This window comes from Bos indicus x Bos taurus, chromosome 2, assembly GCF_003369695.1.
Source record: "Bos indicus x Bos taurus breed Angus x Brahman F1 hybrid chromosome 2, Bos_hybrid_MaternalHap_v2.0, whole genome shotgun sequence".
Classification (NCBI taxonomy): Eukaryota; Metazoa; Chordata; class Mammalia; order Artiodactyla; family Bovidae; genus Bos; species Bos indicus x Bos taurus.
The window spans coordinates 89415528-89435160 of NC_040077.1; the positions used below are offsets into that span (position 1 = coordinate 89415528).

Below are 19633 nucleotides of genomic sequence, written 5' to 3' on the forward strand. Positions count from 1 at the left end.
TTTCACTCTCCACTTTCACTTTCATCAAGAGGCTTTTTAGTTCCTCTTCACTTTCTGCCGTAAGGGTGGTGTCATCTGCATAGAATAGAATATTACTCAGCCATAAAAAGGAACATATTTGAATCAGTTTTAATGGGGCGGTGGCGGGGGGCGGGGAGGGGGGGAATGAACCTAGAACCTATTATACAGAATGAAGTAGGTCAGAAAGAGAAAGATAAATATTGTATTCTAACACATATATACGGAATCTAGAAAAATGATACTGAAGAATTTATTTACAGGCAACAGTGGAAAAACAGACATAGAGAATAGACTTATGGATATGGGGAGAGGGGAGAAGAAGGTGAGATGTATGGAAAGAGTAACATGGAAACTTACATATGTAAAATAGATAGCCAACAGGTATTTGCTGTATGGCTCAGGAAACTCAAACAGGTGCTCTGTATCAAACTAGAGGGGTGGGATGGGGAGGGAGATGGGAGGGAGGTTCAAAAGGGAGGGGATATACGTATACCTATGGCTGATTCACGTTGACGTGACAAAAAACAAAATTCTGTAAAGCAACTATCCTTCAATAAAAAATAAAATTTAAAAAATCTGCTTGTCAACATAGAAGATAGGGGTTTGATCCCTGATCTGGGAAGTTCCCACAGGCTGCAGAGCAACTAAGTCCTTATGCCACAACTATTGAGCCTCTGCTTTAGAGCCCAGGAGCTGCCCAACTACTGAAGCACACACACCCTAGAGTCTGTGCTCTACAAGAGAAGCCACCGCAATGAGAAGCCCGAGCACCACAACTAGAGTAACCCTCACTCGCCATAACTAGAGAAAGCCCATGTGCAGCAACAAAGTCCCAAAACAGCCAAAAATAAGTAAATAATATTTTTTAAAATAACAACTTTTAAAAAAGATATTGAAACAAGAACACAGTAGACTGGACATAGATTTGCCCTGAGAAAGACTGAAGCCTAGTTTCAAATCAGCTCAGTATCGGATTGGATTAAGATGATCTGTCTTTGCTCTATGTGGATACCTAGGAGATATTGCTGGTTTGGGTCTAGACAACTGCAATAAAGAGAGTACCATAATAAAGCAACACACACTAATCTTTTGGTTTCCCAATAGTGCACATACAAACTATGTTTACACCATAGTCTATTAAAGTGTTCATTATTATTATGCCTACAAAGCAACATACGTATCTTAATTTTATAACTTTATTGCTAAAAATAAGGCTGTATATTGTCACCTTGCTTATTTAACTTGTATGCAGAGTACATCATGAGAAACGCTGGGCTGGATGAAGCACAAGCTGGAATCAAGATTGCCGGGAGAAATATCAATAATCTCAGATATGCAGATGACACTACCCTTATGGCAGAAAGTGAAGAACTAAAGAGCCTCTTGATGAAAGTAAAAGAGGAGAGTGAAAAAGTTGGCTTAAAGCTCAACAATCAGAAAACTTAAGATTATGGCACCTGGGCCCATCACTTCATGGAAAATAGATGGGGAAACAGTGGCTGACTTTTATTTTTGGGGGCTCCAAAATCACTGCAGATGGTGACTGCAGCCATGAAGTTAAAAGACGCTTACTCCTTGGAAGGAAAGTTATGACCAATCTAGACAGCTCATTAAAAAGCAGAGACATTATTTTGCCAACAGAGGTCCGTCTAATCAAGGCTATGGTTTTTCCAGTGGTCATGTATGGATGCAAGAGTTGGACTGTGAAGAAAGCTGAGCGCTGAAGAATTAATGCTTTGAACTGTGGTGTTGGAGAAGACTCTTGAGAGTCCTTTGGAGTGCAAGGAGATCCAACCAGTCCATTCTAAAGATCAGCCCTGGGTGTTCTTTGGAAGGAATGATGCCAAAGCTGAAACTCCAGTACTTTGGCCACCTCAGAGTTGACTCATTGGAAAAGACTCTGATGCTGGGAGGGATTGCTGGCAGGAGGAAAAGGGGATGACAGAGGATGAGATGGCTGGATGGCATCACTGACTCGACGGACATGAGTTTGAGTGAACTCCGGGAGATGGTGATGGACAGGGAGGCCTGGTGTGCTGCGATTCATGGGGTCGCAGAGTCGGACACGACTGAGTGACTGAACTGAACTGAGGTGGCTGTGCCAATTTCTTAAACCAAGAAAAGAAAGTTTACTACATCAATTCACCCTTCCTTTCATGAAGGATTTCTCTGTATCAACCAGTGCAGTTAAGATAGTATTTTACCCAGTGTTACCAGAACTTCTTTCAAAATTGGAATTAATCCTCTTAAACTCTACTACTCCAACAACTAAATTTATGTAATATTAATATCCTGTTATTATATTAATAGCATCTCCACCAAGAGTTACGTTCCATCTCAAGAAATCAGTCTCTGCTCACTGAAAAGGAACACCTCCTCATCCATTCAAGTTGTATGTGAGGCTGCAGCGACTCAATCACTTCTTCAGGCTCCAGTTGATTCCCTATTTTCACCACATCTGCAGTTATTTCCTCCACTGAAGTCTTGAGTCCCTCAAAGTCTTCCAGAATTGGAATGTCTAACTCTTGATTTTTTTACCTCTTCCCATGAGTCACAAATGTTCTTAACAGTATTCAGAATTGTGAATCCTTTTACAGGTTTTTTTTCCAATTGACTGTCCAGGATCTATTAGAGGAATCACTATGACAGCTGTAGCCTATTACTTCTTAAATAATAAAAAGAACTAAGTTGAAATTACTCGATACATGGGCTGCAAAACGGATGCTGTTAGCAGGCATGAAAACATTAAATTTCATTGTCCATCTTCCCCTCAGCGCTCCTAGCTGTGTTGTCAATTCTGCTATTGTGCTAAATCGATTCATGTTGTCTTGACTCTTTGTGACCCTATAGACTACCAGGCTCCTCTGTCGATGGAATTCTCTAGGCAAGAATACTGGAGTGGGTTGCCACGCCCTCCTCCAGGGGATCTTCCCAACCAAGGGATCAAACTTCTACTGCATTGGCAGGTGGATTCTTTACCACTAGCACCACCTGGGAAGCATTGTCAATTAACAATACTATTTTGAAAGGAATCTTTTCTGAGCAATCAGGTCTCAACAGCAGGCTTAAAAGTTTCAGTAAACATGTAAATAGATATGCTGTCATCCACGCTACGTTGTTCCTTCCATTTACAGAGCACTAGCAGAGTAGATTTTAGCCTACTTAAGGACCTGAGATTTCTGAAAAGGAAAAATGAGTTAAGTACCCTAAAACCACCAGAGAATGGCAGCTTTTACTATTTACATGGTACCACCCAGTGTAGGTACACTGCTACAAACTCAAAAGAAGTGAACTTGAAAACTCTTGAAAAAGACTTAGCAGCATTACTATGTAATTTTTACCCCAGTTCCTTCTGAAATATTTGTATTTAGTCTGTGTCTTTGCCTGGTTCATAGTTGTCTTTATCATAAATATTTTTTACAAAAGCCCATTTGAAAAGACTATGTATGTGATTCCAACTATTCCAATGATTCCACATTCTAAACAAAACAGTAAAAATAGCAGTGGTTGGGAGATAAACGAGTAAAAATAGTGGTTGGGCAAGGTTAAGGAGGAATAGAGCAGATTTTTAGAGCAATGAAAACATTTTATATCCTATAATGCTTAACACATGAGGGATGTGGATAATGGGAGAGCAGGGGAGAGGCTACCTATGGGTGAAGCAAGTGGTATACTCTTTGTTTGGCTAATCACTAGTTCTTGGTATTCTATAACTTGGTTTCATTACATTTGGTTCAGAGAAGGAAGGTGTAAGTTCCAATGCTGGCAATCCCTAAAATGCAAACAAAGCCAAACATTTCTAGACTTAATGAAAACTCCAGAAAGATATATACACCCATTCTTATAGTAACAGAATATGATGCTAAAAATGAACTCTACAGCTTCATATAAATTTCATAAATATAAGAAAATTTATTCTAAATAATCATTTTATACAGTTAATTACTGAAAAGGACATTCATTACTTTACTATTTACTTAAATGATCCAAACAAAATAAACATAGCAATACAAAATTGCAAGAAATTTACAAAAGCTGTACAAAATAACTTAACATTTAAAAATGGGACTGATACAGTCCATATGGTCTCAAGGGAGCTGTACAATTACAGATTTATGTAGCTTTTTTAAGGGGGTAAAAGAAAGGATGCTTTAAGGCTTCTTTAAGAGTGATCCTTTTAGCTGGTTCATACTCCAACATTTTCTGAATAAGGTCAAAGAGAAGCTCATGTTCAGCATCTTGGGAAAGCATAAATTCCTGAAAGGAGAAGAAATACAGTCAATAGCCTTTTCTACTACCATTTATTTTATTTACCCACCATGAAAGAAACTCAAGGTTTTGATCATTTAAGCAAAGACCCAGGCTTACCTTCAGAGGTTTACAACGCCTTGAAACGTATCTGCCAGCAGAACTATGTTCATCCCAGTCTAATCGATCATGATGGAAATATTTACGTTTCCTAAGAATAAATTGATATCCATTCATGTTTATAATGTTGACAATGAAAACTTAAAAAACATCTAGCAAAGGTGACTGACTGATGGCATCTTTTCTTAAACATACCTGGTTTTCTGTATCATATGTTTTGGTAAAGGCCCAAGAATCCTTTCCATCATTGCCAAATGTTCCTTACTATCATGCGTCTAAAATAATAAAGAAAAGTTATTAACTACCTCTACTTGCACATTGTGTTTTGCTCTTATTTAACAGAGCTGCTCAATTTTTAGTCAATGGATAATTACAGGTCACCGAAGAATGTGATCTCTAAATCAGATATACTTATAGCAAGTTATAACTTACCGGAAAAAAAAAAAAAAAAGCCTACAGAGTAAATTCACCATATATTTCTTAAAGATAATTATCTGTAATATTCTTAGAAAAGTTTTAAATAAAACAAATTATGGAAGAAATAGTGTCAGAATTACACATAAAAAGGAAAAAGTGTTACCTAAAATGCACGTATACTTTGTGTTAAAGTGTCCATTCATATAAACAGACAATTTACTTTGGCAAAGCTATTGAAACAGATCATTGTCACTTACTGGAAATACTGTAAATCCAAGGTAATATTCAATAAGAATACATCCTATACTCCAGACATCACATGGCTGGGACCATCCTAAAGCTGCAAAGAAAAGCAAACTGTTGATGAAAAAATTCTCAATATTTCTTACTGTCTTTGATATTTGAGCTGGAAAGATCCTAAAGCAATCACTTAATCTAAGCTTAAACATAACACAATAGCATAGTATGTTAAGAATCCCGGCTCTGGAGACATCTGGTTTCAAGCCCTAAATCAGGCTTACTTTTTTGGAACAGACTTGGGGAAGAAAATTTTAGTCAAAGCCTCCATTTATTAGCTAGTAAAATGGGAGCAAGCTATACCATGCAAACACTAACATAAACTGTATGGAATATAACAGGCACTAAATTATTATGTTTAAAAATCCCATCATGTATTATAAATGTGAAAACTGAAATCTATTAGAATTAACAAATCTCTCAAAGTCTTAAAAGAGTTGACTATTTGGAGTAAATTTAAAATCCTTAATGTGTTTTATTATATTAACCCTAAAATGGAAAGAGTCCCACGAACACCCAGAACAGTAAATTTTAAAGTTGGCTTCAAAACAGGTCTCAAAGCATAGTTAAGAAATTCTTACCTAATATAACTTCAGGTGCCCTATAATGTCTTGTAGATACCAATGTACTGTGATGTTCATCATCATATGTTGCACTTCCGAAGTCTACAACTTTAATATCTGGATTTATTAAAGTACGTTCATCACGTTTCTGAAAATCATAAATGATGGTTAAGAAGGCATGTTAAGGAGGCATAAAATATTAATTTCGAAGTATGAATATCAAAGACTTACCATTTTGGGATTATATGCCTCTGTGTAGTCAGACTGTACAAATAAGATGTTTTCAGGTTTTAAGTCTGTGTGAGTCAACTTATTACTGTGCAAAACTGAAAACAGAAAAGTTCCTGTATTATAAAAACCAAAAATCAAACTCCAAAGCTCTGCAACAAAAATTCTCTGATTTTCGTATGTCCAAAGAAGTGGTCAACATTCAATTGCCTGTTAGAAAACCATCAGGGACTAAAACCTACTATACCTTTCTAAAGTTAGTTCACTGAAAACCAACTGTTTAAAAAGTGAAGTAGTATACTGTTGTCAAGATGGTGAGATTTGTCATTCCTTTATTTTTAACCCAGTGGTTCTAGATTATCATTTTTAGCAATCAGAAAGGCTAATCAGTGTTATACAGGATAACATGTTATTATATGCTGGACAATATACTTATTTACTGAATGGTATGCAGTAAACTGACCAACAGCTTATTAGCAACTGTATCTTTCTCCTACCTACTCTTAAGGCAGTCTACCAAGTAGTGTTCATTAGATTTTTTTCAAATATCCAAATTGGTCATTAAAATCAGTCTCACTCTGGAATGTTAAGCGCTTACAGTTCACAGACTTGCATATCTGGTATGCCATCCTCCTGATATGATCCAGTCGAAAGGGCAGAAAACCATTTTCCTTAATAAAGTCATAAGTACTAAGTCCCAATAGTTCAAACACAATGCAGACATGACCATGATGCTCAAACCACTCCAACATCTGGACACAGCGGCTATAAACATAGGAAAAAACAACTGAGTACAGCCTCTCACAATTCCAATCCACCTGAGGCCATTTCCTAAGTTCTATTTTGATACTTACAATGTACTGCTAGGGTCTGTTGTATTTAAGTGTTCCAGAACTTGTATTTCTGAGCGAGCTGCTTCACAATATCTATCCACATTTTTAACTATTTTTACTGCTACATGTCTACCTCCCCTGTTAAGAAAATTAAGTCCACATTAAAAAAAAATAAAGATATGTCCAATTCCATTTTTTACCACTCTTCAAACTGTCCCACTTCTATTCTGAAGCAGTATTTTGTTTTTCCAATTTATGGTCTGGCATTCAGTTGTCTAATTACATGTAATTACAGACATACAGTTATGTCTAATTATATGTCCAACTTCAACTCAGTGTAAGCAACCAAAATGACCTCTGGAAATACGATAGGGTTGATACAAGTTGCCTGACAAATTTTTTTTCATCAGCCCATCTAACTCATGTGACCTTTTTTTTTTGGGGGGGGTCTTTTAACTATGTACCAACAGTTCTAATTTAACAATACTGTGACATTCCAATTAAGACATAAAACAAATATACATGGAGTAGTTTTCTTCCTATAGTACCAGTCACTGCCTAATCTTCATTTGGACCAGGTTGCCAAAGAAGTTGGGAAATAGTGGCAGTAAAATAAAAGAGTGCTAGTTCTTAGAACCTTACCAACCAATAGCAGGAAGCCTCCCCTAATAATTCATTTAGAAAAGCTTTGTCACCCCTAAGGAGAAAGAAACTCAAACAAGAGACAAAAGAAAATTTCTACCGTATTTCAATCAATTGTTTGAAGGGCATGGATAAACTCATGACATTAACCTAGAAAGTGTTTTTAGCCCTAGCTTTTGTTATCAGTATCAGATATGTTACTTTCTAAAAACACAGATTCCTGAAGACTGGTTCAATATCTGGGGTAAGAAGTCTCCAGACTCCTAACATGAAACCAAGGCTAAAAACTAATCTAGAAAAAAACACAGAACTGTGCCCAGTGGGACAACAAAAAAATACCTCTGACACAATAAAAATCTATTCTCAGCTTGTAGAAGCAGCTTACATGCACTATAAACAGCTACTGCTTAAACACAAAGGGCTAGCAACTTTACTGAGCATTTCCTGTATCTAAGATTAAAAAACCCTAAGCTAAAAGGGTATAATGACAACAAATGATTCATGGTCAGATCATATCCTAAAACTAAATGTATTTTCTGTACTGTTCACCTTCCCAAGTCCAATTCCAGATCAAGAAACTTACGCTTTATGATCAATGCACTCCACAACTTTTCCAAAAGCTCCTTCACCTAAAGTATCAACAATTTCATCTAAAAGAGAGAAATAAAACTCAGTTATACCAAGAAATGAAAAGAGTTTACTTATAATAAAGGCTATCATATGCAGATTATTCTAGTTGATGCTACAAATTTCCTTATCACTAGATAGTTCATTGGTCAACACTGCCAAAAAACATATATAACTATTTTTAGATCTAATTTCATTCTTAAGCTACTTTCATTAACTTTGATTTACTGTTTTGGAAGTTCTGTATAACATTAAATTTCTAAAGAAAACAAAAACACAACCCCCCCCACCAAAAGAAATGGAAAAAACAAAACAAACAAAAACAGAGAAAGAAAAAAGATTTCCAAATCCCTGAAATCTTAATCTATAAATAGATTATGTTATCTGAAAAGTTAATAAGTGTTGAAAAATATTCTATACATCTTGCACTTAGTACGTCTCCACTCTGACAGATCAGGTGACCCTCCTCATCATCCTCTACACTCCTGGTTCTTTTCCTTCGGTGACTCTTCTGGAAACGTCAAGTGCGCGGCACCAAGATCATCCAGCCAATCAATATACCCGAGTGAATTCAGGGCAGAATACGAAATTCATTCAGCGGGGAGATATTCAGGCATTCAGATACACGCCAGGCCACAAACGGTTGGCAGGAGCAATTTCAAATTCAGTCCCCAGAAATTCACAGGGCACATAGTTTATGTTAACAGGAGAAAAACATGGCAAGGAACAGATTTTCAGATAAGATACTCAAAGTGGCAAGGTAACAAAACATAATACAATTGTTTTTCTTAAAAAAAAAAAAAAAATGCTTAGTTGTAGCATTCACTGAAACATAAAACTTAAGTTTCTAGTGTCCTAATTTAATGTTGCAAAATTGTAGAATGTAATTATTTACTTGTCAAAAGTAGACTGTGGCCAAATTATAATTTCCTAGCTAATCTAAGAAAACAAATATCGAAACAGTAAATAAAAATTCTAATGTTGGGGAGAAAAAAAAATTGGCATACAAGAACACTACAGTATTTAAAATGTCATCTGAGCTTGAGCTCCAAATTAACACATAACCAACCCATAATGTTCAAATCTGTTTTTTAGTGATAAAAGGATTAGCCAGAACAAAGGCAATGCATAATCCTCAATCATACAAATATAAAAACCATACTTGTAGATAAGACTTTCATTTATCAAAGCAAATCAAATTTCTTAAAGTACCATAAAAATATTTTCAGAATATCTTGTAATCCCTGCTATAAGCTAATAGACATTATCTACACTATTTCACAAGAATGACAATTAGTTGCCAATGATTAATAAAATGTTACCATACAATTAAACATGTACTGTATTTCAGGAATTTCCTATCCAATGCACAAAGAATCCTGTAAGTTAAAACTGAGATGACTTCATCTTAAATAGAACTTTCTCAAATGATCAAACACAATTTCAAGTTTTCCTGTTCCACATGGGAAATAAAATTTCCAAAAAATTTAAAAGAGCTCATACCCCATGTGAACAATGATATGAAGTGCTGTCGTGAATTCTGTGTTTGCTTTTATAACTACTTCTTCCACTTCTACCAGAGGACTTGCTACTATGGTTCTGATATCTGCTTTCATAATCTTTATGTCGATGTCCAGGTTCACATCCTTGACTGTAGTCATTTCTGTATTCATCAATGTAGCGTCGACTATGATAATCTTTCTCATTTAAGGATCTGCTTTCCAGGTAATAGCTAGAAAAAGAATTAGCATCAAATATCCTCAAATTTTCAGTAAATCTCTTAAAATAGTACTCATCAAAATTTTTTTCCCACCAAAAAAGACTTCCAATTTTACAACCATAGCTGAAAATGGCAATCCATCAGTTATTTTAAGTCAATTCTAGTTTTAATAATGAAAATGTACTCCCCACCAGTTTTACTGAAATCAAACTGACATGTTAATATTGTAATGAAAGTATTTTCCTAAGAACCCTCCTTACCTATCAGATGTTTTAGAGTAATTGTATCTGCAGCGCTTGTTCTCCCGTGCACTGCTATGCGATCTCTTCTTTCTTTTATGACTGCCGCTGCTGCTCTTCCATTTTCCATAATCCCAATCTTTTTCATCCCAATCAGGACAGTAACTTCTTTTTGAGTGTCTCATCTACATAAAAAACAAGTTTTCCCGGTTAAGGTGTATCCCACATGTCAACATTTTAATAAAACTCGTCCTCTAAAATTCATCCGAGTTGTGACGTTTCAATTGTTCTTTTAAATCAAAGCTCAAAAGTCATTATTACTCAACTATGAGGGAAATCCTTTCCTGCCGAAACTACAAATTCCTAACAACTTGAAAAAGACGTTATACAAAACGACTTTTCATCAACTACCGATCATACCCGTACTAACACCTGGGCTCGATTCCATACAAAAACAAGCGTCGAAATCAAGACGCTCCAACTGTTCCGAGAAGGGGCGGCAGGAACACCACGCCTAAAAGGCCCGATCACCCGACTTCTCACAGGCTCCTTCAACTACTCCATATTATTCCTGTCTCCTTGAGTTCCTAAACCTAACTTTTGCTTTCACCACTGAGGGCAGACACTCGCCATTTTCCCTCGAGTCGCCTTACATCGGGTCAATGTGTTCTTTTCTTTAAGAACACAGATCCTCAGAAGAGCGTGACTGAGGCACATTCCAGGACCCAAGTCATTGCCAACTTCCCCCACCCCACCCCACCGCCATCTTAGAGCCCGTCCGAGGCCAGCCGTCGCAGACAACATGGCGGCCGCGGACGCCCGAGCTCGGCCCTCCCCTCTTCCTCTGAACGTTGTCTCAAACGTTCGAGAACCTCTGCCCGCCCAGCGAACTCTTCGTTGCGGATCACACAGAAAATCGCAGCGACGGCCTGGACAAAGCTTGGAAGACGAGCGAACCATCTTTCTGCAGCTAGGGGAGGGGAGCGGGCGGCGGAGAAGAAAAGATCACCGCGCCAGAGACTGCGGGCGGCCAACAAGCCTGTGGGAGAGCTTCACGGGCGTTCTCAAGACACAAAAGGGGGTCCCGACATCTAGCCCGCTTCTCCCTGCGTCTTACCGTGTTGGCCAAAGAGTCCAAGCCTAAGGAGGCAATGCTTGCAACACAACCACGGAAAAAAACCAGCTCGCTGCGACAAGCTCCCACGGCAGTATGGAGCTAACAACCGCAGCGTCTGGACGTTTGGAAAACAAGATGACTAGGCAAGCGCGTCTCCGCCTCCGGGCGGGGCGGGGCGTGCACGCGTGTAGGGCTGAGCTGGTGAGCCTTATGCGCAGGCGCTGGGTAGGGAGCTTAGAGACAATAGGTGGACCGAGGAAAGGCTTTGTCAGCGGCCATTTTGGCCCGCTCTCTGTTCTCTGAGAAAACATTGTGTTGAGTAGAAAAGACTTGTTCATCCTCACTAAAAATTGTGTTCGTGAACACTAGAAATGAAGAAAAGTGGGGGAAGCGGGTACAAAGTAGCGTGTGTCCTGATTGCAACCGCTTAAACTGAAAGATTACACCATTTGCATCAAGTAGCCCGAAATTAGGAATTGTCTGGATTTGGGCTTTTGTTCTGAGACATTTTTAAAACTAGTTAAATCTTACGTGACTGAGACCCACGCTCACTGAGGTTAGATTGTAAAGATTTTTACCGAGGTTTTAAAAATCCAAATGTGAGAGCAAGAGCCTGGAGACAGGAAGTGGGAGTCCACAGGTAAGCAACATTTCCGCGTTAAGTGAAGTTTCTAAGGTGAAAAGTTGAAGTAAGCTGAAAGGGGAAAATGGAAGGTTATTAGAAGAAGACCGAATTATCTGAAAACAACTTCTGAATAACAGAAATCAAGCTGCAATTTGAGAGAACAAAGTAACTGCCTATCCTGATCGCCGCCCCTCCTCCAACTTGAAAAAAGAGTTCACGTTACTCCTTCTAAACTTAGTGAAACACATAAAATCATCACGCATGAAGATGGAGCATACTTGTGTTTTTTGCACAGGAGAGCAACGTAGATAACCTGCCCGTTACAGATGCAGTACTGTAGGGTAAAGTGATGAAAATGAATACACAGAGGAATTCCAAAAAACCTATGGTGGTTTGCATTTCTTAAGCCTTTTCTCTGAAAATGCTTTAAAATCGTTAATACCTAGATTTCTATATGGGATCAGGATCACTAAATTTAAGGTTAGTGTTTCGCTTGTGAGGGAGAAATTTCTCACAGTAACTTGTGAAATTTGCTGTTAAGTACATGCTTCTCAGCACATTTAAATGTTAACCAAAACATAGGGAATCCCATTCTTTCGAGTATAAGTGTTAATCACATTGTGTTAACACTGAGCATAGGTTCTCACTTAATCCTAACAGCAATCTAAATATGGGTATTAACCATATTCTGCTAATACAGGTCAAAGTTGCAGCAAATGACTGTGCAGAGAGCAAGTTGAGTTCAGTTCAGTCGCTCAATCGTGTCCCACTGTTTGCGACCCCATGAACCACAGCACACCCAGGCCTCTGTGTCCATCACCAACTCCTAGAGTCTACCCAAACTCATGTCCATTGAGTCAGTGATGCCATCCAACCATCTCATCCTCTGTTGTCCCCTTCTCCTCCTGCCCTCAATCTTTCCCAGCATCAGGGTCTTTTCAAATGAGTCAGCTCTTCACATCAAGTGGCCAAAATATTGGAATTTCAGCTTCAACATCAGTCCTTCCAATGAACACCCAGAACTGATCTTTAGGATGGACTTGCTGGATCTCCTTGTAGGCCAAGAGACTCTCAAGAGTCCTTTCCAACACCACAATTCAAAAGCATCAATTTTTCTGCACTCAGCTTTCTTTATAGTCCAACCCTCACATCCATACATGACTACTGGAAAAACCATAGCCTTGACTAGACAGACCTTTGTTGGCAAAGTAATGTCTTTGCTTTTTAATATACTGTCTAGGTTGGTCATAACTTTCCTTCCAAGGATTAAGCATCTTTTAATTTCATGGCTGCAATCACCATCTGCAGTGATTTTGGAGCCCAGAAAAATAAAGTCAGCCACTGTTTACCCATCTATTTTCCGTGAAGTTATGGGACCGGATGCCATGATCTTCGTTTTCTGAATGTTGAGCTTTAAGCCAGCTTTTCACTCTCCTCTTTCACTTTGATGAAGAGGCTTTTTAGTTCCTCTTCACTTTCTGCCATAAGGGTGGTGTCATCTGCATATCTGAGGTTATTGATATTTCTCCCAGCAACCTTGATTCCAGCTTGTGCAAGTTAATATGTTTAATTTCTTTAGGAGAATTCCTCATTGTAAAATTGCTGGGTAAAAGGTGAAGAAATCTTGTACTTGTTTTCCAAAATGATTTTAAATTTAACAGCCCATATCTAACCAATTAGTGATTTGAGATATACCCAAAGTTTCATTAATTAAATTAGCTATTTTAGTGTTAATGCATGTTATGGGCTGTTTGAAGGCCTGTGTCTCCACCTCCACACATATTCATAATTTTAAGTCCTAGCTCCCACTATTTCAGAATGTGACTATAGTGTCAACTGGAAAAAATGCACAGTGTAAGAGTTGTTGTTCAGTTGCTAGTTTGTGTCTGACTCTTTGTGACTCCCATGAGCTGCAGCACACCAGGCTTCTCTGTCTGTCCATTGAATCAGTGATGTCATACAACCATCTCATTCTCTGTCACCTCCTTCTCCTCCTGCCATCTTTCCCAGCATCAGGGTCTTTTCCAATGAGTCAGCTCTCCACATCTGGTGGCCAAAGTATTAGAGCTTCAGCATCAGGTGACCAGTGGCTCCTGGGTGGATGATTGGCTCCATGGCTGACAGTGACTCCTGAGCATCGGATTGGCCCCAGGGCAGTCAAAGGCAGCAGTGAGTCCAAGGTGCTGGACATCATCCAACATCACCTCCAGCCTTCCCCAGACCCCCTTCCCAGCCACTCTAGTAGGGCCTTTGTCTTCACTCCTGGCTGCACGTTGACTGACACCCAACAGCCAGTTAAGGTTTAAGCAAGCTCAACAGACACCAACAGTGGGACAGCCAGGGCACCAGGCATGTCATCCAGCTGTGTTGAGTGGCAGAAGGGCATGTCTGCTAGTTAGGACCGGACAAAATATGGTCCACTGGAGGATGGAATGGCAAACCACTTCAGTATTCTTGCCTTGAGAGTCTCATGAATGGTATGAAAAGGCAAAAAGAGAGTTGTGAGTTAAGTTTTATCTGAGGCAAAATACCTAGAGACAGCCTCTCCAATAGCTCTTAGGAACTGCTCCCAAGAGGTAGGGAGAGAAGTCAGTATTACATATGGTTTTACTGAAAGGAGTTAGTGCCAGAAAGCACATATCTTGACAGAAAGTTGTTGCTAGTGACAGAGAGGCAGATGTTTCCATTAATAATTTTAGTGCTTTTCTACATATGAGAAGATGCAAGAAATTGAGCTCAAAAAGTATTTTCCTGAAAATACCTATTTGAAGGTCTGTTCTGCCAGTTTCTCCCAAAGCAGACTCCTTTCAAGGTCAGCGACTGCAGTGGCTAGTGACTTCATTCTTATACTGTAGAACCAGGTGGAAAGCAGCATTTTTCAGTTGGCAGTAAATAGTGTCTTTATAGAGATAATTAGGAGTAAATGAGGTCATCAGGGAGTGGCCTAATTCAATTTAGCTGGTGTCTTTCTAAAAAGAGACTAGGAAACACACCCAGAGGAATGAGGAGGTTAAGAAAGGAGATGGCCATCTACAAGCCTCAAGAGTAAACAACTCTGCCCACACCTTGACCTCCCAACTTCTAGTCTCTAGAACTTTCTAGAAAATTTTCTGTTGTTTAAGCCACCCAGTCTCTGATACAGTACTTTGTTTTGGCTGCTCTTAGTGCATAACATTAAAAATTGTTATGTTGGTGGATACTGAACTTCTAACTTTGGTTTCTAATTAGTGAGGTTGAACATTTTCTCTTTTCTCTTGTGACTTGCCCATTCATATCTATTCCTTTTTTGAATGTACAACTCTCTTTTGTCCTATTTGCATTCAGTTAAACCCATTTCATCTTTGCCTTTATCAAGTTTGTAAACTGAGAAATTCCTTTCCTCTTCAGAGGAATTCTTGGAAATGTTTTAGGTTTTTCTTGTGTGTTCTTTAAATAGGCAACTCTTTTACCTATCTGGAATTTTGGTATATCATGTGAATTCTTTTGCTTTTCTCTGTGTCATTTACCAGTTACCCTAACACAACTTATAGAATAACTTCTCTTTTTTAAAAAAATGATTTTGGATCTTGCTTTTTTAAAAATTTTTAATATTTATTTATTTATGGCTGTGTTGGGTCTTCGTTGCTGTGTGTGGGCTTTCTCGAGTTGCAGTGTGTGGGCTTCTCATTGCAGTGGCTTCTCTTGTTGCAGAGCATGGGCTCTAAGGTGCATGGGTTTAGTGCTCTGAGGTATGTGGGATCTTCCCAGATCAGGGATTGAACCTGTGTCTCCTGCATTAACAGGCGGATTCTTTACCACTGAGCCACCAGTGAAGCCCCTGGATACTGCTTTAAATAAACTATGTATACACTGTTAAGTTTCCCAACCAGGGATTGAACCTTCCTCCCTGCATTGGAAGCATGGATTCTTAACCACTGAACCACCAGGGAAGTCCTACACTATTATTCTAGCCTCATTCCTCACATCTTAACACTTTTAATATTTGCTGCTTTATAAAAATTGGGATTAATTCCTTTTCATATTTTTAAAATTTTCTTATAAATTTATTTTAAAATTATTATATGGAGTTCCCATCACTTACCTGAACCACAGTTGATACAAATTGAATTGAAAAAATGCATCAGTTTTCTTTTCAACCCATTGGTGAAATAGTAACTAATCTATCCACTTTACTAAATTGATTAATAAAAGTTGAGTTCTATGTATAAAAATTTATCTATTTACATGTCTGTTAGCTTCACAGACTGAGCTCCCATGGAGTATGCACCTTTGTCTCCAAACCTGGAAGAAGCTTAATGAATGACTAGTTTTAGTAATTAAACAAATCTTCAGAAATACCCAACATAGAAAGTATAAATGTGTTACTAAATGGATCTGGAAATTTCCAAGTTCAACCAAGATATAAATTTTAACTACTCAATTTGCCATTAACCAAAACGAAAGGTCTGCAAGCCTTCTACTCAAAAGAGAACTCCAAACCAAGATCTAACAGGACTGAGGAATTCTAATGAATTCAGGTACATTTCTACAGCAGAGAAGGTTTCGGGCATAGTTTGTTTATACTATCCCTTGGACTCATCCTACTTCTTCTGCTGTGAAACCATGATTATCTGGCAACTGCTGATAGTCTGGGTCAAGGGTTGGCAAACTGTTTCTGAAAGGACTAGATAGTAAATATTCTAGGCTTGCAGGATATTTGGTCTCTGTCACAGTCAATCAACACTGCTGCTGTAGAACAAACAGCCAGACTCCCTGCATAAACATAGGAATGGCCAAGTTCTAAGAAAATGTTACTTGCAAAAACAGGTGCCCAGCCCAAGGGCTGCAGTTTCCCAACCTCTAGTCTAGATGGGGAATCATGTTAATTTCATTTTAAAGAGAATTTGGGTTGATCAGCAACATTCTAGTCTTCTTAGTAGTTTACGGGCTTCCCTGGTGGCCAACAGTAAAGGGCCTGCCTGCAATGTAGAAGACCCAGGTTCGATCCCTGGGTTGGAAAGATCCCTTGGAGAAGGGAAAGGTTACCCACTCCGGTATTCTTGCCTAGACAGTTCTATGGACGGAGGAGCCTGGTAGGCTATAATCCATGGGGTCACTAAGAGTTGGACATGACTGAGCAACTAACACTTTGACTTTCAATATACGGAACAGATATCAATCACCCAACTGCTAATGTGATCAGTAAACCAGTTAATTCAGTGTGAGTGGACAGAAATCAATGTTCTGAGTTTTGATCCTCGCTACCTACAGGAGGCCCATGGGTGCTGTCAATATATTTCCTTATCTGAGATCTTATGGGTACAGCTGAGCAGACCTAAGAATGAGTTCAAAGAACCCAAAAGTTACCATATTGGCAACACTAAAAAACAATGGCACAGTTTGGAATAAAAATTGAGGGAATATCAGTCAGTACAAAAACATCCTGACAATCAGTAAAATACTCTTAAGGGTGGTGACAAAATTCAATGATATGTTTGGAGAAGAAATATATCAAGGGTAAATGGATTAAGAGACTGTCATACAGAATAAAGTAAGTCAGAAAAAGGAAAACAAATATTGTATATTAACACATCTATGTGGGACAGTGAGTAAAAGCAGAGACCTGATTTTCCCAGTCACATGCTTGTTTGAGGGGTTATGTCCTTAAGCAGGGGGACAAAAAAAAAGTCTTATCTGATCTACTGAAGACTTATTTTTCTGTATTCTATCAAATATCTTATAAACAAAGATGTTCACATTAGGTTTACTCTGACAGATGAACTCTATGTGAAAACAGGGTAAAGAAAAAAGAAATTGATAAAATAATATTTTAAATACCAGGTTTATGGAAAGACAATCACTTCAGATTGTGATTGATAACTTATATTCTAGGATAATTAGACTGACTGAAATCAAATCACTGTCTAAACACCTTACAAAATTCTATCACAGAGTCAGAAGAATTCAGACTATTTCATCATTACATATAAACAAAGCTGCAGAAAAATGCGCAAAGACATTTTCTCATTGTATGAACAATGTGAGGTCTTACTGGTCATAGGTTAACTATTTGGTGTATTTTATATTTTGAAATTGCCACAACATTCCTATGGGAAACAACATAGCCCTTATTTTTGTGGTTAAAAGAGAAAAAAGATACAAAGTATAAGAAGTGGCAAACCAAATTCTGACCCAAAAAAGGCCTTAAAACTAATTCTAGAAACTAATGATTAAAAAGTTGAAACAAAAGTTGAGGGCACTGATATAACTGGCCACTCAGTTTATTGGAACATACAGGAGACATCAATAGTAAAAAGAGGATAACTGCAAGCTAACTCCCAAACTGCACTTAAGAATCAAAACATTAATTAGATTAGCCATCTGCAGAAATGATACAAAGAAATGTTCTGCATCATTTTGAGGAATACCCAAAGTCTAATCCAGGTGATCTACACAGTGAATAGGACATAGTTCTTGATCAAATCAATGGTATAGTCTGATAAATGACTGATTAAATGAGAAGCCTGATATGGTTAAGAAGGCAGCCTCCATTTATTGGCTACAGAACACTCCTCCACACCAGAAGCTTTACACACACTGTGTCATTTAATCCTAACAAGAGTCATATGGAGGATTGTTTATGAGAAAATTAAAGCTTGGAGATGTTAACTTGCCTAGTTAATAGTAGGAGGCAGAGCTGTGATTCAGACCCAGACCAGGACTCTATAACTAGTTGTATTTTCCAAATGGATCATCTGTAAAACTCTTATCCTGCGTTTATGTATTCCTTCATTTTTAAAAATGATACACTTTAAAAAATGTTCCATGGGCAAATCAGTTAGGGAATTCTGAGTGTTCACTGTACTCCAGGACTTCTCTGGGCCTTTACTATAAACACCAGAGGAAATACCTAATGGATTGACTGGCCTCTCTAGGCTATCTATTTACCTTTCCTCTAACTGTACAAAGTAAATAGTTAATGGAAATATTTCTAGGATGTGGAGTACGTTAAGGCTCTATCTTGTCACCCTGTTTATTTAACTTTTATGCAGAGTACATCATGTGAAATACTGGACTGGATGAAGCATAAGCTGGAATCAAGATTGCTGGGAGAAATATCAATAACCTCAGAGAGGCAGATAACACCACCCTTATGGCAGAAAGCAAAGAACTAAAAAGCCTCTTAATGAAAGTGAAAGAGTGAAAAAGTTGATTTAAAACTCAACATTCAGAAAGCTAAGATGATGGCATCTGGTCCCATCACTTCATGACAAATAGATGGGGAAACAGTGGAAACAGTGACAGACTTATTTTTGGGGGCTCCAAAATCATTGCAGATGGTGACTGCAGCCATGAAATTAAAAGACACTTGCTTCTTGGAAGAAAAGTTATGACCAATCTAGACAGCTTATTAAAAAGCAGAGACATTACTTTGTCAACAAAGGTCCATCTAGTCAAAGTTATGATTTTTCCAGTAGTCGTGTATGGATGTGAGAGTTGGACTATACAGAAAGCTGAGTGCCGAAGAATTGATGCTTTTGAACTGTGGTGTTGGAGAAGACACTTAAGAGTCCCTTGGACAGCAAGGAGATATAACCAGTCTACCCTAAAGGAAATCAGTCCTGAATATTCTTTGAAAGGACTGATGCTGAAGCTGAAACTCCAATACTTTGGCCACCTGATTCAAAAAGACCCTGATGCTGGGAAAGACTGAAGGCAGGAGAAGGGGACAACAGAGGATGAGATGGTTGGATGGCATCACGGACTCAATGGACATGAGTTTGAGTAAACTCCCAGAGTTGGTGATGGACAGGGAGGCCTGGCGTGCTGCAGTCCATGGGGTCACAAAGAGTCAGACATGAACGAGCAACTGAACTGACCTGAATAGGATGTGGACTAGATATGGTAGGAGTATGTAATTAGGGTGCTCAAAAATGCCTGGATTTGACACTAAGCA

General features: G+C 38.4%; 1 protein-coding gene across 2 annotated transcripts; it reads right to left on the minus strand.

Annotated features, from left to right (window-relative positions):
* Positions 1 to 3913: 3913 nt before the first annotated feature.
* Positions 3914 to 11229, minus strand: CLK1 (CDC like kinase 1). 2 transcript variants are annotated; one of them, XM_027564079.1, is made up of 13 exons: positions 11073 to 11208; positions 9977 to 10140; positions 9500 to 9728; positions 8417 to 8507; positions 7953 to 8019; positions 6749 to 6865; positions 6493 to 6659; positions 5898 to 5992; positions 5685 to 5814; positions 5064 to 5146; positions 4585 to 4664; positions 4390 to 4480; positions 3914 to 4278 (listed from the first exon to the last, which is right to left on the minus strand). In XM_027564079.1, the coding sequence occupies exons 2-13, from the start codon at positions 10138 to 10140 to the stop codon at positions 4135 to 4137; spliced, it is 1458 nt and encodes a 485-aa protein (XP_027419880.1). In that variant the 5' UTR covers positions 11073 to 11208; the 3' UTR covers positions 3914 to 4134. The 2 variants fall into 2 exon arrangements, with proteins under 2 accessions (XP_027419880.1, XP_027419881.1); XM_027564080.1 differs by lacking the exon at positions 8417 to 8507 and having other exon boundaries at positions 11073 to 11229.
* Positions 11230 to 19633: the final 8404 nt, after the last annotated feature.